This window comes from Maylandia zebra, linkage group LG14 (assembly GCF_041146795.1).
Source record: "Maylandia zebra isolate NMK-2024a linkage group LG14, Mzebra_GT3a, whole genome shotgun sequence".
Taxonomy (NCBI): domain Eukaryota; kingdom Metazoa; phylum Chordata; class Actinopteri; order Cichliformes; family Cichlidae; genus Maylandia; species Maylandia zebra.
Window position 1 is genome coordinate 461,408 of NC_135180.1, and position 20,848 is coordinate 482,255.

The 20,848-nt window shown below is 47.9% G+C and overlaps 1 protein-coding gene and 1 long non-coding RNA gene across 3 annotated transcripts in view; one reads left to right on the forward strand and one right to left on the reverse strand.

Moving 5' to 3' along the window:
* The window catches only part of ubash3bb (ubiquitin associated and SH3 domain containing Bb), a 52,214-nt gene extending 36,366 nt beyond the window's left edge, over positions 1-15,848 (forward strand). The window contains exons 4-14 of one of the 2 annotated variants that reach the window (XM_023152392.3): positions 2,840-3,038; positions 3,429-3,598; positions 3,709-3,917; positions 4,436-4,580; positions 4,661-4,787; positions 4,879-4,998; positions 5,098-5,190; positions 5,286-5,430; positions 7,477-7,583; positions 7,682-7,791; positions 9,298-15,848. In XM_023152392.3, coding sequence (XP_023008160.1) covers positions 2,840-3,038; positions 3,429-3,598; positions 3,709-3,917; positions 4,436-4,580; positions 4,661-4,787; positions 4,879-4,998; positions 5,098-5,190; positions 5,286-5,430; positions 7,477-7,583; positions 7,682-7,791; positions 9,298-9,435 — 1,563 coding nt within the window. In that variant the 3' untranslated portion in view covers positions 9,436-15,848. The remainder of the gene's footprint in view (positions 1-2,839; positions 3,039-3,428; positions 3,599-3,708; positions 3,918-4,435; positions 4,581-4,660; positions 4,788-4,878; positions 4,999-5,097; positions 5,191-5,285; positions 5,431-7,476; positions 7,584-7,681; positions 7,792-9,297) is intronic. The other variant, XM_004537925.4, reaches the window with a different exon arrangement.
* A 792-nt stretch (positions 15,849-16,640) lies between these two features.
* LOC112435864 (uncharacterized) lies at positions 16,641-18,075 on the reverse strand. The gene is made up of 3 exons (XR_003024796.2): positions 17,976-18,075; positions 17,844-17,902; positions 16,641-17,105 (listed from the first exon to the last, which is right to left on the reverse strand). It is a non-coding gene; the product is annotated as an uncharacterized LOC112435864 (long non-coding RNA).
* Between the last annotated feature and the right edge of the window lie 2,773 nt (positions 18,076-20,848).

Genomic DNA, 20,848 nt, shown 5'->3' on the forward strand with positions numbered 1-20,848 from the left:
TTCATCTGATTGGCCAATGTAACAATCCAATCAGAGAACAGATGGGTTTGGCTGTCGGAGGGGCGCTTTTTTGAACTGCAGGTCCTTGAAGGGTAATCTCTATATAAATATCCGATAGCAGCTAGGTCCCCTAACTTTCAGCAGCTGTTGAAAGGATAAAGTTGTGCTATATCAGTGGTTAGAAATAACATTATTACTTTAGGATTAGTCTAACACAAAGTCAGGGCTGACCTGGGACCATTGCTGTGAGTCACAGCGCGCAGCATAAAGGTCCTTTCACATCGGACGCAGGATGTGCTGCTAATGCTAACTGCTAACTAAAAGCCAAGGATCCAGAATTTGTTGCTGGCTGCTGGGCTCTGTGGGTTTTTGCATCAGTACCTGCACTAGATGCACCTGCTCCTTGTCTTTTCTATCTCTGACTTTATGTGAACTACAAGAGTTTGTGGGTTTTTTTGCTAGTTCTTCAAATGTTCAATAAAAACATGTATGCTAACTCATAACGAAGAAAGCTTTGTGATGAAGACTGTCATTTCCAAAACACTGCCCCCCCCCCTGCATCCGCAGCGCTGTTGAAAAGCCTGTGGAAGTCCCTGTATTAAACACGTAGACCTGTGACATAAAAATCACCAAACTCGGACGACCACAGACTGTTTTCCTTCGTGGTGATAAAGGAAAACGCTGGGTTGGCATGTAAAAGGGCATTTATTCCCTTCAAAGACCTGCAGTTCAAAAAAAGCGACCCTCCGACAGCCAAACCCATCTGTTCTCTGATTGGATTGTTACATTTGTGATTGACATGACATGGACCAATCAGCTTAAAGGAAGAAAAATAGGGTCAAAATTCGTAGTTGTAACTTGCAAGGTTTTTTTGGCTAAGTCCACACACATCTTTTTTACAAGTACAAAATATTTATGACCACATTTTGAGCCGATATGTAGCCGCCATTTTTACTTCCGTAAACAGAGCGCGTTGTGTGTGACGTCTTCTTTTGCGCATGCAGGCCGCTTTGAGGGCTGTAAACCGTTCACACCAGAGCGCGTTTGCTGTCACATTTTATTTGTAGTGTGAACAACCAGACAAAAAAATCGATTTGATCAAAACATCAGAATTGAGCATAAAGACCTGCAGTGTGAACGTAGCCTTAGAGATGAGTAAGAACTGAATCGTAAAAAAATTGAAGAACTAATTGAAGGATAAGCTTTATTTGTCAGTTGCAGTTGCCTGTATGGTCGACTGGGTCTGTTGACAATACAATATACAAACTTCCATTGGGGAGACAGGTCAGGCGAGGCAGCAAAAAAAGGGATAGACAGTGAGATATGTAACATATAGGGGCAAAGTCAGGAGAAAAAAAGGGTTCTGCCCATGATGACTTCCAACCAGTGAGTCGTCATGAGGAGAAAACACAAAAACTCCATAGCACGTAAAGAAGCACAGATATGATGTACACAGTCGTCACGGACGCTGCGAGTCCTCGCGCCTCCAGCTGAGCCGCTGTCTCCATGGGGGAAGTAAGCATGGGAGGAGGCGTTGGATCCGGGGAAGGGAGTGTGGTGAGTGCATATCAGTATCAGTGTGCATGTGTGCGTGTCGGGGTGTGTGTCCTGAGTTCAGCCTGAGAAAGTGTCCTTTAGCCTGTTGGGCTAAGATCAACAGTCTGCAGCCTACGCAGGTGGCCTTGAGTCAGTTCGTTCTCGTTCTCGTATCTCCCGGAAGAATGTTGTTGTTCTCCTCGGCATCAACCTTCAAGCAGCTGGCGCCGTCGGGGTGGGGGTATAGCCGCATTATAGATGTAGGTAACTGGTTTTAGGTCGAACTGCACCCATTTTACACTCGTTCTAATGTCCATCACTGGTCTCCAGGTGTATCTCTCTTTGAAGAGCCGTGAGTCCTCCAAGATCTTTCCCATATTTCGTTCAGTAAGGACAGTCTGAGCACTCACCGCTCTTCCCACAGTTTCCATCAGAGCGGCGAGCCTTGTGGGGTTTTGAACAGCAGTCACTTCTTTCTTCACTTTCCGGTAAGCCAGGGCCAAGCCAGCTCCAAACAGCAAGAGCCCTGTTATCATGGGTCCGAATAAGTAGATGTCTTCAATGTCCTCGATAGACAGTCTCGCCAGGCACACGACCCCCCACTTCTGCCACCCGTCCATCGTGTGTCCAGCAGGGAACGTCCTTCTGGGACACTCTGGCTCTCCCGAACCCAGGCTTCTCGTCGAGAATAGAGTGTCAATAGCATTAAGGGACCAGTTGATCAAATCCATAGTTCTTCTTTAGTTTTAGAGAACAAGAGTGAGAAAGAGACTCTCTCAGGGTTAGAGTCAGACAAGACAAGGACATAGAAGCAGCAGCAGGGAAGATAAGGGAAGGAGAGGGTGAAAGATGCGTCCGCCTCCTCCAAGAGCCAGAAGAGAGATCTTTGTACAAAATCTTTAAGATTGAAGACATTTCTGGTAAATACGAATATCTGAAATAGGGAGGAGGGACAATAAGACAAGTGAACTGAGTCAAGGCAAATACAATGGTGGGAAAACATCAAAGGAGGAAGTTAAAAAAGGAAAGTAATAAACCACATGAAGCCACAAAAGAAGCTTTCAAAACAAGAGGAAATAGCGTAACATCCCCACACGTGAGAGTTTTGTGAACTTTACAAAAAAGCGAACTACACAAATGTGTAGCACTCTAAAACTGTATGTTGTCGTTCTGCATGTTTACATCTTCTTCACAGCAGATATTTCTTAATGAGCAGCATCATTGTTATATTCCAGAGACTCCACAGATGTGCATCAGTATGGCACCCAGCCCTCACTCTGACCATCTCTTCTTGCTTACACAGTGTGCAGACCACAAAGTAGAAGCTCTGTGCGAAGCCCTCCAGGCCAGCGTACAGCAGTGGCGGGGTCGGTTTCCCAGCCCGCTGCCTTTGGAGCTCTACACATCTTCTAACTTCATCGGTCTTTTCGTGGAGGAGCAGGTGGCCGATATCCTCAAGCTGTTTGCAGCTGACTTTGCTGCAGAGGCTGTCAGGAAGGCAGGTAAGAAGTACGAGCGTGAGGGATATCTGCACCCACAATGCTTTCTGATATTAAAGACGTGTGTCTTCCTGTCAGTCTGTTCCATATTTCACAGTGTGTCACCGTCTGTCAGCATCACTTCACTGTTGTCACAGAGTAATGCATGCTGACTGCCTTTGTGCTTGTTGTGAATGGCGTTCTTAACAGCTTATTGAAGGCCTCGCTCATTCTGTCACTCCGAGTACAGCGGGCGCGCCCACATCTTATCAGAGCGGATGCTCTGTTATATTTTGGTTGTTTAGCATTAAAGAAAAAAACAGACACAGGTTTCTTCAGATTGAAAGCAAAGCGCGCCTTTGTTCTGAAAGCAGTCCCTGTGTGACATGTCTCCTGTCCCTCTGTCTCTGTCAGAAGTCCACGTGGAGCCTCACAAGAAGCAGCTCCATGTAACTCTAGCCTACAACTTCCCCAGTGATCACCTCCCCTCACTAGAGAAACTCGCTAAGGGCATTGAAGTGAAGCTGGGATGTGATTGGCTGGCTGTTCTGTTCTCCCGGGACATTCGTTTTGCTAACCACGAGGTAGCTGATATTCAGACTAAACCCCGCATGCTCCAGAACTGCACACACTGAGGACAGCTATTGAGTAGTGATGTCTGTATGTTCTGCTTGTCTGTGATTGGCCGATGCAGACCCTGAGGGTGATGTACCCCTACGTGCCACAGAACGACGATGAGCTGGAGCTGGTTCCCGGGGATTTCGTCTTTATGTCTCCCGTGGATCAGAACAGTACCAGCGAGGGCTGGGTGTACGGGACCTCGCTCGCCACCGGGCTGTCCGGCCTGCTGCCTGAGAACTATGTGAGCCTGGCGGATGAATCTGACACCTGGGTGTTTCATGCGTAAGTGTAGCACACGAGGAACGTTGCTGCTGAATATTTATGAGCGTGCACCTTCACTGATGACTGTAGGCTTTGCACAGTGCGTCTGCAGCTAGCCCAAACCAAAGAATCTGTGCGTAACAAAACCACGGCGGACCCGTCCACATGTTCGTGCTTTTCAGCGTCTTACACACTTTATTGGCCGCACGCGGTTGCTGTTCACAAACTCGGCTGCAGCTTTACAGCTCACAGCTTGACATCCACATCGACTACAACAGCACTGACTCAGACAGAGCACAGATTTTAAGCATGATTGCAGATGCCGCCCAGGTGCATCCATCTCACCTGCAGCGGCATCACAGACCACGCCCCGCCTCGCTGTGTTTCCATATGGCAACGTTAACCTTACTTCTCAGGATCCAAAGAAACAATCAGTATATTTAAAGGTTCACATCACACACGTCTCTCAGCTCAGTTCAATTCCATTTTATTCGCGTAGCACCAGATTTACAGTGACAGTGTTTTTCCACCAACCACAGCTCCCACTCGTTCTTCAGCTGTGAGGCCAGTGACAAGGGCAGTAAAGACAGAGGCCTGTTCGATGGACTGTTGGACAGCCGCCGTCCCGATAGCACAAGTCCCGGGGACACGCCGTCCCTTAGTCTCATCTGTCATCCAATGCAGGTACTCAACCTGTGAACTGCGCACTAAATGTTGCTGTCATCTGTCCAAATGTTCAAGCGCCCTGTTACTCGGATGTTCAGCAGGTCCTGCGGATCAGTGGGGGTCACTCTCGGCAACCCAAGCGGACTCTTTTCGTGTGCCGCCACGGTGAGAGGATGGATGTGGTCTTTGGCAAACACTGGCTCTCCCTCTGCTCAGATAGTAAAGGTGAGCACGTCCACACACCTTCATTACTGTCTTTGTGCGTCTCACGGTGAGGTTTGGACATGCAGCGGTACTTTTCTCCCCGCCTCTGCAGGTAGATACGTACGTTCCAACCTGAACATGCCTCCCAGTCTGCCTCTGTGGGGAGGACAGAGAGACTATGACATGGATGCTCCCATTACTGTGTTTGGATCCACCCAGGCCCGGCTTGTGGGTACGTGACTGGTGCAGATGTGAATGGTGTAAAACACCTGCTGCTGATGAGCAGGCTGACATTTTTGTTTTTGCACGTGTGCTTTGCTTTCTTCTCCAGGTGAAGCCCTGTTAGAGAGCAACACAGCCATAGACTTTGTGTACTGCTCTCCCGCTCTGCGATGTGTTCAGACTGCACAGAACATCCTGAAAGGTAAAAACGGGTCCGGCCTGTGCACCAGCGGTCGCGCCGACACATCGAGATAGTGCGTTTCTTTTTTATCTACGACATTTGGTTTGTGCAAACAGGTTTACAGCAGGACAGCAAGCTGAAGGTGCGAGTGGAGCCGGGGCTTTTCGAATGGACCAAGTGGGTGTCTGGGAGCTCGATGCCTGCGTGGATACCTCCCACCGACCTGGCTGTTGCACACTTCAGCGTTGACACAACTTACAGGTGATGACTGCCGAGCAGCAGCTTTTGCTTGTGTGGGGACTTTGGATGCTAACTGTGCTGTGTTAGAGTTGCATACTTCACACCTCTAATACGGAGAGAAACTAAGACGTATCTATACAACTGTAAATATAAATCCACACAGAAAGCAATGGTATGAATGCTGGTCATGTGATGATGGGAAGGTTGGTGGTTCGATCCCTGCCAGTCTGCATCCCTCTAATCTACAAATATACTAACGCCAAGTTGTGTTGTATGAGGCGAGAGAGAAGCTCTGTATCAGAATCAGTCCATTTACCATGAACTGTATTTCACTCACAGTAGAGCGCAGAAAATATATCAGATGTTAAAAAAGAGAAAGGACCATTTGAAGAATAATATTAGCTCATATTTTATTTAATGGCAGCAACTCTTCTAACAACAGTCCATAAATGTTTGGACGTGAGGAGAGCAGCTGCTGGACCTGTGGCCAAGGTTGTCCCGCTGTGGTCTCACAGAGGATCGTAGCTGCTCGACTCTCCTCGGTCGTGTCGTCTTCTTTGTTTCATGATGTGGGTGGCTGTAGCTCAGGAGGTAGAGCAGGTTACCTACTGATCGGAAGGTTGGAGGTTCGATCCCAGGCTCCTCCAGTCTGCATGCCAAGTATCCTTGGGCAAGATACTAACCCCAAGTTGCTTTCCGATGCATCCATCGGAGTATGAATGTGTATGAGTGTAGTTAGAAAGCACTAAGTACAGAGGTAGTGCTTGTGAGAATGGGTGTGACTGGGTGAATGTGGCGTGTTGTATAGAGCGCTTTGAGTACTCCGGGAGAGTAGAAAAGCGCTGTATAAGAATCAGTCCATTTACCATGTTCTCAATGTTTCCGCTGGTGGTCTGCAGGCCAGTTCAACACTTGTACTGTGAAGCCGCACTGTCGTAACTCTGTGTGGTTTCACAGAAATATGGACCGTTCTCCCCTGGAAAGGACACGGTCGGGATGGCAGCACATGTTGCTGTGTCGTTCCACCATCTCCTTCATCCCATCAGAGGTGGAGACTTTTGAACTACGTGATAAAAAGCCAGCCGCTGCTCTTTAGTCCACAGGACATTACAAATGTTTGATCTGTCTGATCACAGAGCAGTTTTCCATCTTCCGTCGGTCCATGTTGAATGAGCTTGGGTCCAGAGATGATGTGTGCACAGCTTTAACCTGCCCGCGTGGCACAGCGGGCTGTGTTCTGGAAGTGTTCTTGAACCCGTGCACAGAGTCGTGACTGTTTGCATTCGTGATATTCAGCCTTGTGCACAGCCGCTGCTCCAGATTCTCTGAATCTTTCTGTAGATGATATACAGCGGCTTGCAAAAGTATTGGGCCCCTTGAACTTTCCCACATTTTGTCACATTACAGCCACAAACATGAACCTGCAACATGCACCTGTGTGTAATCTAATGTCAGTACAGATACAGCTGCTCTGTGACGGCCTCAGAGGTTGTCTGAGAGAACATTGGGAGCAACAACACCATGAAGTCCAAAGAACACAGCAGACAGGTCAGGGATAAAGTTATTGAGACATTTAAAGCAGGCTTAGGCTACACAAAGATTTCCCAAGCCTTGAACATCCACGGAGCACTGTTCAAGCCATCATCCAGAAATGGAAGGAGTATGGCACAACTGTAAACCTACAAGGCCGTCTTTTGGGATAAAATGAGCTAATATTTTCCATAAAATAGAAAATGTCTTAGTGTAAGCATTTGACTTCTGTTGTGATTAAAATACTGTACAGGATTAAGAGGTTTGCTAATCGTTACATTCTGCTTTTACGGATTTTACACTGAGTCCCAACTTTTGGGGGGTTGAAGCAGGAGCAGCAGGGTTTGTAACACGCCAGCAGGAACCCTGTGTATGTCCGCCTGGCCTGCAGAGATCTCCTCTGTAGTTCTGATGGACTGAAGGGTCCAGAGCGAGTCTTACGCCATCTCCCAAACTGCAGTCCACGCCCACTCAAAGGCACAAAGAAGACACTTACCACTGCCTAACATGTTTCACTAATTATTTATCTCAATGCAGACCTCTGATCCCAGTCAGCAAGCTCACTGTGTCCGAGTCCTACGAGAACTACATGAGTCGGAGCTATCAAGTAACCAAAGACATCCTGTCAGACTGCAAAAACAGTGGTAAGAGACACACAGCAGAGCTGCTGCAGATGTGGAACGTTTAAAGATCAGCATGTTCATGTCTTTGTGCATCCCGCCTGGGTTTCCACTCTCCGTAGGAAACAACGTGCTGATTGTAGCCCACGCTTCTTCCTTAGAGGCCTGCACGCGCCAGCTGCAGGGCCGCAGCCCACAGAGCGCCAAGGACTTCATCCAAGTCGTCCGAAAGGTCCGCTCACACACCTCTTTTCATGTGGTGCATCTGTTTTATTGTCTTTGTTACATTCCACCTTTCTGCCCATCCGTCACTGCTTCCGTCTGGCTTCCCAGCCTCCTCTCCTCCAGCCCATTTGTGCAAAAACAGGAGTGCGTTCACTGTATAGAGGGAAACACAGTCAAAGCTGTATTTCTTTGACGGGTTTTGGAGGATCAGACAATAACAAACTGTGAACGGGACATTTCTGAAATCATGTGATGAACCAACACGAGCCCTACTGTCTAACATGGTTTCAGTTTAAATAAGGAACATGTGCATTTACTCTAAATTATTTTTAGTGCCCAGCTCGCTCATGCTCAGCTCTCTGACCCGACTTGAAAAGCAGGGAAGCGACTGGAAGCTCTCATGTGCACAGTTTCTACCATCATGTCTTTGGGTTCCTACCAGACTAAACTTCCTCTTTAGATAACGTTTGTTCTCTGGGTGGCTCATTGGGGGGAAATGAGTTGATGTGTCTCACGTCACTGAGGCTTTAGTGTTTATCCAGGGTGTTAATGTGAAACAGTCAAACCAAACATGGCTGCGGAAGATTGGAAATGCCCAAATGACAACAGATAACGCAAAGTCAAAAAGTGAAGTGCGTGTGTTTCCCTCTGGTTTTACTTTGGTTTCTCTTTTCAATTAAACGGAACAAAAGAGCAGTTTTATGTGTTTTTAGCAACGGTAAACTAAACGCTGCCGTAGCTTTGTGCCATCACAGTACAGGATCTGTCCACGCTGCAGTTCATGTTCCTGTTGATGTTCACTGAGGGTCATTAACTGCTTCTCATACTCACACTGACTGTGCTGCGCTCTGCTGGATGACACTGTGAAGTATAAAACAGCTGATGATGTCAAAAAATAGGAAATAAATAAATCAGTTTGCACTAAAGTGGAAACTTAAAAGGATCAAAAAATATTCTTTATAAATAATTAATGAAACAGTAATGTGTGTTTTTGTTAAATAAATTTGAAAATATTTAGTATACACATCCAGAAATGCATACACTATTATATATTGTACATATATTTATTAGTTTCAGGTTGGCCATTCTTGTATTTTGCTCGTTTGTGTTGTTGTGTTTGCACATCTCTGTTGCTTGTGGGGCTCGCACACAAGAATTTCACTCGCATGTGCTGTGCCAGTGTGCCTGCACATGTGATGTGACAATAAAAAGTGATTTGATTTGATTTGATTTAAATACAAAGAAATGATACAAAGATTATTATCCTTGTATTTCCCACATTCACGTCACGTGCTCTGTTAGTGTGAGTACACATAAAACAAAGTCTTGTAACATAATATCTATGAAGTCGTGGCTTCCTTCCTGTTGGAGGTTAAATGAGGAGCGCTACATTTGGAAACACGGGAAAATCCAGGAAACAATAATGAAAATGTTACAAAGTTTTTGTGTCGGACCGCCGTCATCTTTAATCTACTCTCCGAGTCACGTTTCCTTTGCTCTGCTTGCTCCTCAGATCCCTTACCTGGGCTTTTGCTCCTGCGAGGAGCAGGGGGACACGGGGGTGTGGCAGTTAGCGGACCCTCCCATCCTCCCCCTCACACATGGGCCAAACCACAGCTTTGACTGGAGGGAGACGCTCCTGCAAGAATGACGGCCCAAGCAGACCCTCTTAACCTGATGATGTACACACTCGGACTGCAGTGGCACCGCCGCCCCACCCCCACCCTTCCTCCAAATACTGGAACTTTCCGCCCGTCAGCAGAGAGCGCCTCGGCTCTCTGCCCCAGGTGACAACGTTTGGCAGCGTGTGTTCGCTCAACATTAAGCACGCTCAAATATCACCCACCCAGTCTCAGGAAACGCATCAGGATCATAAGACGGCGGTTCTCTATTAAAAATGACGTTTGATTGATTTTAGTGAGAACTTAGAATTTGATCTATTGAGTTGTGGCGTTAGCACGCAGTAGCATTCTGGCTATAGGTGTAAATGTTTTTGCTCAAAGCGTGAAATTACAATCAGTTTTAAACACGCCGATGTTTTTGTAGTATTACATTTGGATAGGGCCAAAAGATTAGTTACAGTAGACTGACCACCTCCATTTACAGTAAGTCCAAAGATTTCCCCTTGAATGGGGCAAAGAAAGGCATCAGATACTGTTTTACTCTAACTTTACAATAAACGACATCATTAAAAACATGGCTTTATGTAAACACATGTGAACACTTTTTGTTCTGCAGTGGAGTTTCTCAAAGTTTCATGAGACTGTGGGTTTGTAACCACGGAGCTCCCGATCAGAACAACAGCGTAGTGTTATTGGAGCTTTCATGGAGTTGGCGTCCCGTGTCCTGCCGCTGCCACGTCACCAGCTGAGGTAGAACGTTTACGCCACACCTCGTAGTCTTCGTCACACCCTCCCGATGCCCCCGTACAATGCATCCCCCCACTGTCGTCTCCATATGTAGCACACTGAGGACAGCGGTGTCTCTGCAGCAACATCACGACCTGCAATACCGACAATCACAAAGTAGCTTCTTAATTCTGGTCCAGCAGCAGTTTGTTGTTCAGACGTTCTCAGCGATCAGAAATGTCTTCCACTTTTATTTGTATTTATTTATAAGCCTTTATTGTTACAAGCAAAAATAATAAAAACAGCATGCAAGAACTTATGCTCTGTATCTCAGGTGTTGACTACATTTAAGACACACACAGTGTGTGTGTGGTCTGAAAACTGTTCCACTGATTGACTGTGATGTTGCCCCTGTCTAAGATTAAACTGATGTACCAACTGCCATCAGCAGCTGTAGCAGAAACGACGTATTCACACATCTGCTCTTTCATCCCGCTGCGTTTGGGGAATCCTGGCTCATGCTGCCAATGCAAAATGAGTTCCCACTGCAATGTAATGCTGGCGTCTTCGTGCATACTAGCAAAGTAGTCTGCGTTGTTCCAAGTGCAGAGCAGCTTCCATTGCTAACACGAGAGCTAAGGCTGCGTTCACATACAGCATCATGGTGTTCATCACCAACGCCACAGGAATAGCTCGACAGTTTGAAAAAAGGCTTCTCAGCGCTGATCATTTTAAAGGGTCTCTGTGTAGAAACGTGTGTGCGGAGAGTTCAGCCAAGACTCAACCAACGTTTAGGAGAACTGCTCCTTTAAAGAAGCAGTTTGGCACAGCTGGCAAGTGTAGCCGTTCCCTGCACTCCAGCTGCACGGCTGCCATGTCTGCTACAGACAACAGAGCTCCACTCACATCACAGGTAAAAGCAGCTGAAACCAGTACGGTGGATAAAGAGAATTCAAGACTAATAACAGCATTTGGTGATTTAATAACCTGTTATATGCTTGACTTGTTCTAAACTGTTTCTGTTTTGTAAACTGTATCACTTTCAGATTTTTAAACCGGGATAATCCCTGATTGACTAGCATTTGTCAAACTGTAAATTATGAAGAGCTAACAATGAATTTTGCTCTCAGAGTAAAGAAAGAAGCTGCAGGAACATATCTGCGTTGTAAAAACCGTATGACCAGTCTGCAATGAAACCTCTCAGTGAGAAGCATCAGTCAGGAGGAACATAGCAGCGGCGACACGACGCGATGCTCGTGAAAACTTCACATCAGACCCGCTAAGCACTTGTAGCATTGCTGAGTTCAGTCACTGCACAGTGGTCACAGATGCAGATGTGTGAGGGAAGAGTCACTGCTCCCACACGAATGTGAAAGTTTCTTCCTGTTTAATAAACGTCAGACATTCAGGAGCAACATAAAGTCTTAATCTGTGTGAAAAGTGACGAGGAAGAAGCCATGGTGTTCCTTTACTCTTTATTTATTGTCTGATTATATCACCAGATGTGTACAGCAATTAATTTAAAGAAATGTTGGCCTGTAATTTAAACTCTGTGTCTGTGCGTGCGTCTGTGCGTGCGTGTGTGTGTCTGTGCGTGCGTGTGTGTGTCTGTGCGTGTGTGTCTGTGCGTGCGTGCGTCTGTGCGTGTGTGCGTGCGTGCGTGTGTCTGTGCGTGCGTGTGTGTCTGTGCGTGCGTGCGTGTCTGTGCGTGCGTCTGTGCGTGCGTGCGTGTGTGTATGTCTGTGCGTGCGTGTGTGCGTGTGTATGTCTGTGCGTGCGTGTGTGTATGTCTGTGTGTGTATGTCTGTGCGTGTGTGTGTGTCTGTGCGTGCGTGCGTCTGTGTGTCTGTGCGTGCGTCTGTGCGTGCGTGCGTGTGTGTCTGTGCGTGCGTGCGTCTGTGTGTCTGTGCGTGCGTCTGTGCGTGCGTGCGTGTGTATGTCTGTGCGTGCGTGTCTGTGCGTTCGTGCGTGTGTGTCTGTGCGTGCGTCTGTGTGTCTGTGCGTGCGTCTGTGTGTCTGTGCGTGCGTCTGTGTGTCTGTGCGTGCGTGTGTGTATGTCTGTGCGTGCGTGTGTATGTCTGTGCGTGCGTCTGTGCGTGCGTGCGTGTGTGTCTGTGCGTGCGTCTGTGCGTGCGTGCGTGTGTGTCTGTGCGTGCGTGCGTCTGTGTGTCTGTGCGTGCGTCTGTGCGTGCGTGCGTGTGTGTATGTCTGTGCGTGCGTGTCTGGGCGTGCGTGCGTGTCTGTGCGTGCGTCTGTGTGTCTGTGCGTGCGTGCGTCTGTGTGTCTGTGCGTGCGTCTGTGCGTGCGTGCGTGTGTGTATGTCTGTGCGTGCGTGTCTGTGCGTGCGTGCGTGTCTGTGCGTGCGTCTGTGTGTCTGTGCGTGCGTCTGTGCGTGCGTGCGTGTGTGTATGTCTGTGCGTGCGTCTGTGCGTGCGTGTCTGTGCGTGCGTGCGTCTGTGTGTCTGTGCGTGCGTGCGTGTCTGTGCGTGCGTGCGTGTCTGTGCGTGCGTGCGTGTCTGTGCGTGCGTCTGTGCGTGCGTGCGTGTGTGTATGTCTGTGCGTGCGTGTGTGCGTGTGTATGTCTGTGCGTGCGTGTGTGTATGTCTGTGTGTGTATGTCTGTGCGTGCGTGCGTCTGTGTGTCTGTGTGTGCGTCTGTAAGTGCGTGCGTGTGTGTATGTCTGTGCGTGCGTGTCTGTGCGTGCGTGCGTGTCTGTGCGTGCGTCTGTTTGTCTGTGCGTGCGTCTGTGTGTCTGTGCGTGCGTCTGTGCGTGCGTGCGTGTGTGTATGTCTGTGCGTGCGTCTGTGCGTGCGTGCGTGCGTGTGTGCGTGCGTGCGTGTCTGTGCGTGCGTGCGTCTGTGTGTCTGTGCGTGCGTGCGTCTGTGTGTCTGTGCGTGCGTGCGTCTGTGCGTGCGTGCGTGCGTGCGTCTGTGTGTCTGTGCGTGCGTGCGTCTGTGCGTGCGTGCGTCTGTGCGTGTGTCTGTGCGTGCGTGCGTCTGTGCGTGCGTGTGTGTCTGTGCGTGCGTGCGTGTCTGTGCGTGCGTGCGTGTCTGTGCGTGCGTCTGTGTGTCTGTGCGTGCGTCTGTGTGTCTGTGCGTGCGTCTGTGTGTCTGTGCGTGCGTGCGTGCGTCTGTGTGTGTGTCTGTGCGTGCGTGCGTCTGTGCGTGTGTCTGTGCGTGCGTGCGTCTGTGCGTGCGTGCGTCTGTGCGTGCGTGCGTGTCTGTGCGTGCGTCTGTGTGTCTGTGTGTGCGTCTGTGCGTGCGTGCGTGTGTGTATGTCTGTGCGTGCGTGTCTGTGCGTGCGTGTCTGTGCGTGCGTGCGTCTGTGTGTCTGTGCATGCGTGCGTCTGTGTGTCTGTGCGTGCGTGCGTGCGTCTGTGTGTGTGTCTGTGCGTGCGTGCGTCTGTGCGTGTGTGCGTGCGTGCGTGTGTCTGTGCGTGCGTGCGTGTCTGTGCGTGCGTGCGTGTCTGTGCGTGCGTGCGTCTGTGTGTCTGTGCGTGCGTCTGTGTGTCTGTGTGTGCGTCTGTGCGTGCGTGCGTGTGTGTATGTCTGTGCGTGCGTGTCTGTGCGTGCGTGTGTGTATGTCTGTGTGTGTGTGTGTGTGTCTGTGCGTGTGTCTGTGCGTGCGTGCGTCTGTGTGTCTGTGCGTGCGTCTGTGCGTGCGTGTGTGTATGTCTGTGCGTGCGTGTGTATGTCTGTGCGTGCGTCTGTGCGTGCGTGTGTGTCTGTGCGTGCGTGCGTGTGTGTCTGTGCGTGCGTGCGTCTGTGTGTCTGTGCGTGCGTCTGTGCGTGCGTGCGTCTGTGTGTCTGTGCGTGCGTGCGTGCGTCTCTGTGCGTCTGTGCATGCGTGCGTCTGTGTGTCTGTGCGTGCGTCTGTGTGTCTGTGCGTGCGTGCGTGCGTCTGTGTGTGTGTCTGTGCGTGCGTGCGTCTGTGCGTGTGTGCGTGCGTGCGTGTCTGTGCGTGCGTGCGTCTGTGCGTGTGTGCGTGCGTGCGTGTGTCTGTGCGTGCGTGCGTCTGTGCGTGTGTGCGTGTGTGCGTGTGTCTGTGCGTGCGTGTGTGTCTGTGCGTGCGTGCGTGTCTGTGCGTGCGTGCGTGTCTGTGCGTGTGTGTCTGTGCGTGCGTGCGTCTGTGCGTGCGTCTGTGTGTGCGTCTGTGCGTGCGTGCGTGTGTGTATGTCTGTGCGTGCGTGTCTGTGCGTGCGTGTGTGTATGTCTGTGCGTGTATGTCTGTGCGTGTGTGTGTCTGTGCGTGCGTCTGTGCGTGCGTGCGTCTGTGTGTCTGTGCGTGCGTCTGTGCGTGCGTGCGTGTGTGTCTGTGCGTGCATCTGTGTGTCTGTGCGTGCGTCTGTGTGTCTGTGCGTGCGTGCGTCTGTGCGTGCGTGCGTCTGTGCGTGCGTGTGTGTATGTCTGTGTGTGCATGTCTGTGCGTGTGTGTGTGTGTCTGTGCGTGTGTCTGTGCGTGCGTGCGTCTGTGTGTCTGTGCGTGCGTCTGTGCGTGCGTGCGTCTGTGTCTGTGTCTGTGCGTGCGTGCGTCTGTGCGTGCGTGCATCTGTGTGTCTGTGCGTGCGTGCGTCTGTGTGTCTGTGCGTGCGTGCGTCTGTGCGTGCGTGCGTCTGTGTGTCTGTGCGTGCGTCTGTGCGTGCGTGCGTGTGTGTCTGTGCGTGCGTCTGTGCGTGCGTGTGTGTATGTCTGTGCGTGCGTGTCTGTGCGTGCGTGCGTGTGTGTCTGTGCGTGCGTCTGTGTGTCTGTGCGTGCGTCTGTGCGTGCGTGCGTGTGTGTCTGTGCGTGCGTGCGTGTCTGTGTGTCTGTGCGTGCGTCTGTGCGTGCGTGCGTGTGTCTGTGCGTGCGTGCGTCTGTGTGTCTGTGCGTGCGTCTGTGTGTCTGTGCGTGCGTGCGTGCGTCTGTGTGTCTGTGCGTGTGTCTGTGCGTGCGTGCGTCTGTGTGTCTGTGCGTGCGTCTGTGCATGCGTGCGTCTGTGTGTCTGTGCGTGCGTCTGTGTGTCTGTGCGTGTGTGTGTGCGTGCGTGTATGTCTGTGTGTGTATGTCTGTGCGTGCGTGTGTGTCTGTGCGTGCGTGTGTGTGTCTGTGCGTGCATCTGTGTGTCTGTGCGTGCGTGTGTGTATGTCTGTGTGTGTATGTCTGTGCGTGCGTGTCTGTGTGTCTGTGCGTGCGTCTGTGCGTGCGTCTGTGCGTGCGTGCGTGTGTGTATGTCTGTGCGTGCGTGTATGTCTGTGCGTGCGTGCGTGTGTGTCTGTGCGTGCGTGTGTGTGTGTGTCTGTGCATGTGTGTGTGCGTGCGTGTGTGTGTGTCTGTGCGTGTGTGTATGTCTGTGCATGTCTGTGTGTGCGTGTCTGTGCGTGCGTCTGTGTGTGTGTCTGTGCGTGCGTGTATGTCTGTGTGTGTGTGTGTGTGCATGTCTGTGCGTGTGTCTGTGCGTGCGTGCGTCTGTGCGTGCGTGTCTGTCTCGTGCTGAGGTATAAAGAGCAGCTGTGCTTTTTAACGGCTGTAATATTTTCATAGTGATTCGTGTGTGAGCGTCAGCCTACAACTGAACGATGATCCTTTGTGTTTTGTTCTGATGGAAGCTGAAAGAGAAACCTAATTTTTCTCCATAACTGAAGTTTTACTACATGTGTGCAAGTTATTGTCTGTTTGACTTGATTGATTTGATGCAGTTACTGTAAAGGAGAATGAGTCAAATAAAAATCAATACCTAATCGTTTCGTGAAGATTGATTGTTCATAACCAGCAAATCTGACTGAAGACTGCTGGCTCTTAAATCCGTTTAGGCTCGTATATATTGACACATTGGTACCACTTTTGTTTTTTCCTGTAATACTTATGTGATCAATAGAGGCTGCGAGAGAAAAAATGATGTCCAGCTCATGAATTTGCACAGTACTGTAATTATAGAAAAACAAGAAAATACTGTACATGCAGACCGTCCTGTACATTCGCCTCACAGTTAAAGTGCTGGTCACTCTGGGACTTTTCCCTAAAATACCTTCATCAAAATCTTTATGGCCTCATGCTCACTAAGGCCGGCGGTTTTTTCCTTTCTTAGATTCAATTAAAGTCAATTTTATTTATATAGCACCAACAACAGTCGCCGCAAGGCGCTTTATATTGTGAGGTCGACCCTACAATAATACATACAGAGAAAACCCAACAATCATATGATCCCCTATGAGCAGCACTTTGGCGACAGTGGGAAGGAAAAACTCCCTTTTAACAGGAAGAAACCTCCGGCAGAACCAGGCTCAGGGAGGGGCGGGGCCATCTGCTGTGATTGGTTGGGGTGAGAGAAGGAAGACAAACTGGAAGCTGGTTCCACAGAAGAGGGGCCTGAAAACTGAAGGCTCTGCCTCCTGTAACACTGATGTAGCGCTAATGAATTAATACAGGCTAGGGATTGAGTGTAATTTTATGGTTATTATTAATCAGAAGATTTAGGGACACCACTGGAGCTGATGGGCAGTAATTAATAAATACACACAACACAAAAAATAGTTTTGCAGGTACCATGTATTTAACCAAACCCCAAAAAAGAATAACAAGAAAAGAAAAACTTAAATAATCACTCCTGCTGCAGCTATCCAATTAATCAAAAACCCAGTGAGGGTACACAAAGACAACTAAACAGATTTGTCTGGCTTATACCAAGCAACACAGGTTCTCAAAAAAAAAACAGTTCCCCCATAAACACCACATGTTAATATCAAATCCACTGATCCACACTGAAGTCCATGAGTTTAATCTGAATGTCCATGAGAGATGTCCAAGCGCTATTGTCCATAAATGAAGGGAATGGTGTGTATGATTGCGGAAATCAGTGTATTTGGAAAATGGGACAGAGCGTTGTCTTTGATAGCTTCCTACCCAACCGGTGGAAGCGTCAATTGCAGAATGTGTCCTGCTCCTAGCCGTTCATTGGCTCGCCATCCTCTTTCATACCCTAACAAGGTTCACCTGGCCTGCATTAAATAAACAAGGCCAATAAGAAATCACAAGAATAATACAAAAATGTCAGCCAATTAAGCTAAATACATTAAGTTATTCTTGTTCCTGTGTACACAATTTATAAATAAATAAACAAACAATATATTGGTTAAATATAATATTCCTAACCAATAAGGATTTAACTGAAAACATTTCAACTGCTACATAGAATAGAATAGAATTCAACTTTATTGTCATTGCACATGCACAGGTACAGGGCAACGAAATGCAGTTTGCATCCATCCAGAAGTGCTTTAGTGATATAGATATATTACAATATATATTAGCAATAATATAGATGTGTGAGTATATTACCGAAATGGGTCTATTATGGTATGTTATAATGTACACGGTATGAAGTATGTTGTGAATATTCTATAACTATAAGTATGTACAGGCTGTAGTGAGTACACGCTATGAACAGGATATAAATATGAAAAACTATACAGAATATGAAATAAATAACTTTACAGAATCTGGGATATACAGCTATACAGAAATGGGAACTATGCAAGTTGTAAACAGTTGTAGGATTAAAGATTATCAAATGTACAGAATGATTATTTACACACATACATACATACTATGTAGCTCCACAACATTTGTTATTCAACAACTATCAGTCAAATCAAAATCAAATTGTTTGGACCGGCAGCAGCCGATTAGGGTCAGCTGGTAGCAATACAAACAGTCAATTAAAAGTTCAAACTCACCAATTCCGTTCTGTTCAGTGCACAACAACACTATGGCTCTGGCTCACAGTAATCAGCACCTAAGTTGCATAAGTTAGTTGGTGTTAAAAAAATGCATTAAAACGGGAAAAGCAAATGTTTGCCAATAAACACCTGCAACAGCTCTGTCACCTGGCTTGCCTCCACGCATCTGACGGGAGGAAGCCGGGACAGGCTTACTATGACCTACATGCCATCCGATTGGCTGAGCAAAGTCATGTGGTTGGAGTCATGCATTTGTGATGCGTTCAATGGCAGGAAATAAGTGCAGGAAATTACTCTGGGTTACACTCCCATTCTACTTTTAAGATAAGATAAGATAGAACTTTATTAATCCTTCGGGTGGGTTCCTCTGGGAAATTAGGTTTCCAAAAGCACAGCACCGACAGAAGTTACAGAATGTTATGTATATATATATATATATATATATATATATATATTAGGGGTGCAACGATACACAAAATTCACGGTTCGGTTCGGTTCGATACTTTGGTGTCACGGTTCGATATTTTTTCGATACAAAAAAATGTTCATGCCTTTTTAATTTGTCATTTATTAAAATTATAAATATATATTTTAACTCAAAAGTACAGTTTTTAAATTTAACCCTAACCCTTGTGCGTGTTTTTTATTTTGACAGCGAATGCGCACCTGCGGACCACTTATGTGCAGCCCTGGTTATATAGCTCGTCATATTGCAGCCACAGAAATTCTTTTGTCCATGAAACCATAAAGCTGCACTTTCTTCTTGCCTTATAGTCTGATTTGTCATAACTTTTCCGTTTTGTGGTAAGCTTTTCTTTGGCTGTCACTTCTTCACCCTGACCTGTCTTATTTGGCTCAGCAGAACTAAAATATATATCTGTCTGTGAAGGTTCTCAGTCATCCAGGTCATCGTAGTCAAATATATATCCTGCTGCTTTTACACGCTCACTCACATAAGCTCAGCGATTCTCTGCGCGATCAACCTCTCACATGTTTAAGCTGCGGGAGATTTCACTTGTCATGTTTGCATAGTAAGCTAACGATTAATAAGACGATGTCAGAGGAATTGGTGCACAAATTATCATCACTCACAGATCAGTGCTGTCGCTCTCTATACACAGTTCGCACGATTGCAAAGTGAAAGCAAAAAAACAAGCGCAAATTCAAACGCGATTTCAATGTCACATATTGACAGTGACTCACCGATGCCAATGACATAATTACCCAGCTACATTTCCGAAAGAATGCAAAAGCATTGACATATATTTTTCCTTCCTACAATAGCCCGACGGGCAGGGAAGAGATAGATTTTGGTAGCCCGACTGGAAAAATCTCTAGCTCCAGGACGTCGGGCTAGCGATATTGAAAGCCCTGTATCTGATTGAGGAATCACTCATCTTTGGAAAAGAGAGTTTATTACAGAGAAATGGCTCTTTCCAAAATAAAAGCTATACTATCCGCTTCTTCTGGGCTATATTCTCAGCAGCATAAGGAGAATCATGTGCTAACAGCTGTCTAAATGACTCGGCTAAAGTTAGTAGCATGCTTGTTGTTTTTGTCTTTGCACTAGGATGATGTCAGCGTAAATGTGCAGTCATATTCGTTGTGTTCCCACTAGTGCTTTCAGGTTAATCTCGTTGAAATGACCTTAACGCCACAACACGGCAAATCTCCGTTAACGAGCTACCGCCGATCGCTCCGTGCATGGGGCTAGACGGCCAACACGTTAACGAGCTAACTGCGCTAACACACTAGTTCCCACCCATGTAATTGAGCATTGCATGGCACATCCAACATACTGTTTTACTTTAGTCCATGACTCGCTTACCTTCAGGGTCATACGTCACATGAAAACCAAAATAATTCCAAACGCCAGATCTGAATGAGGGTGGGGGAGGTCCATGTTGCAAGGAGAGCTTAACTTCTGTCTCGCTAGCTTGCCCTGCGCTCTTCCTTCTGACTATGCTGTCTGTGTTGAGCGCTCAGTGGATCTGCGTTCGACTACTCCGCCTAGGCTGCACTGTCGACCCTAGGCGGAGTAGTCAAACGCAGATTCACTGAGCGCTCAACACAGACAGCATCGTCAGAAGGAAAGTTGATAAAATAAATTACAAATTTTGTATTGTTCGATACATATGCGTACCGAACCGAAAGCACTGTATCGAACGGTTCAATATCGATACGAATATCGTTGCACCCCTAATACATATATATATATATATATATATATATATATATATATATATATATATATATATATATATATATATATATATATATACATATGTAACATAAAGACAAGAAAGCTCCTTACCATGCATGGAGGGTTTCACCCCAAATCCAGCACCCTGAGGCTGTACGCTAAGCGGAAGGAAGGGGGCCGGGGACTGGTGAGTGTCAGCACCACAGTCCAGGATGAGACAACGAACATCCAAGAATACATTGGGAAGATGGCCCCAACTGACCGAGTGCTCAGTGAATACCTCAGGCAGCAGAAACCCAAGAAAGAGGAGGGAGACGAGGAACCATCATGGAAGGACAGGCCCCTGCACGGTATGTACCACCGGCAGATAGAGGAGGTGGCTGATATCCAGAAATCCTACCAGTGGCTGGACAAAGCTGGACTGAAAGACAGCACAGAGGCACTAATCATGGCAGCACAAGAACAAGCTCTGAGCACAAGATCCATAGAGGCTGGGGTCAATCACACCAGGCAAGACCCCAGGTGCAGGCTGTGTAAAGATGCCCCAGAGACAATCCAGCACATAACAGCAGGGTGCAAGATGCTAGCAGGCAAGGCATACATGGAACGCCATAACCAAGTGGCCGGCATAGTGTACAGGAACATCTGTGCCGAGTATAACCTGGAAGTCCCGAGGTCAAAATGGGAGATGCCCCCAAGGGTGGTGGAGAATGACCGAGCTAAGATCCTGTGGGACTTCCAGATACAGACGGACAAAATGGTGGTGGCTAACCAACCGGACATAGTGGTGGTAGACAAA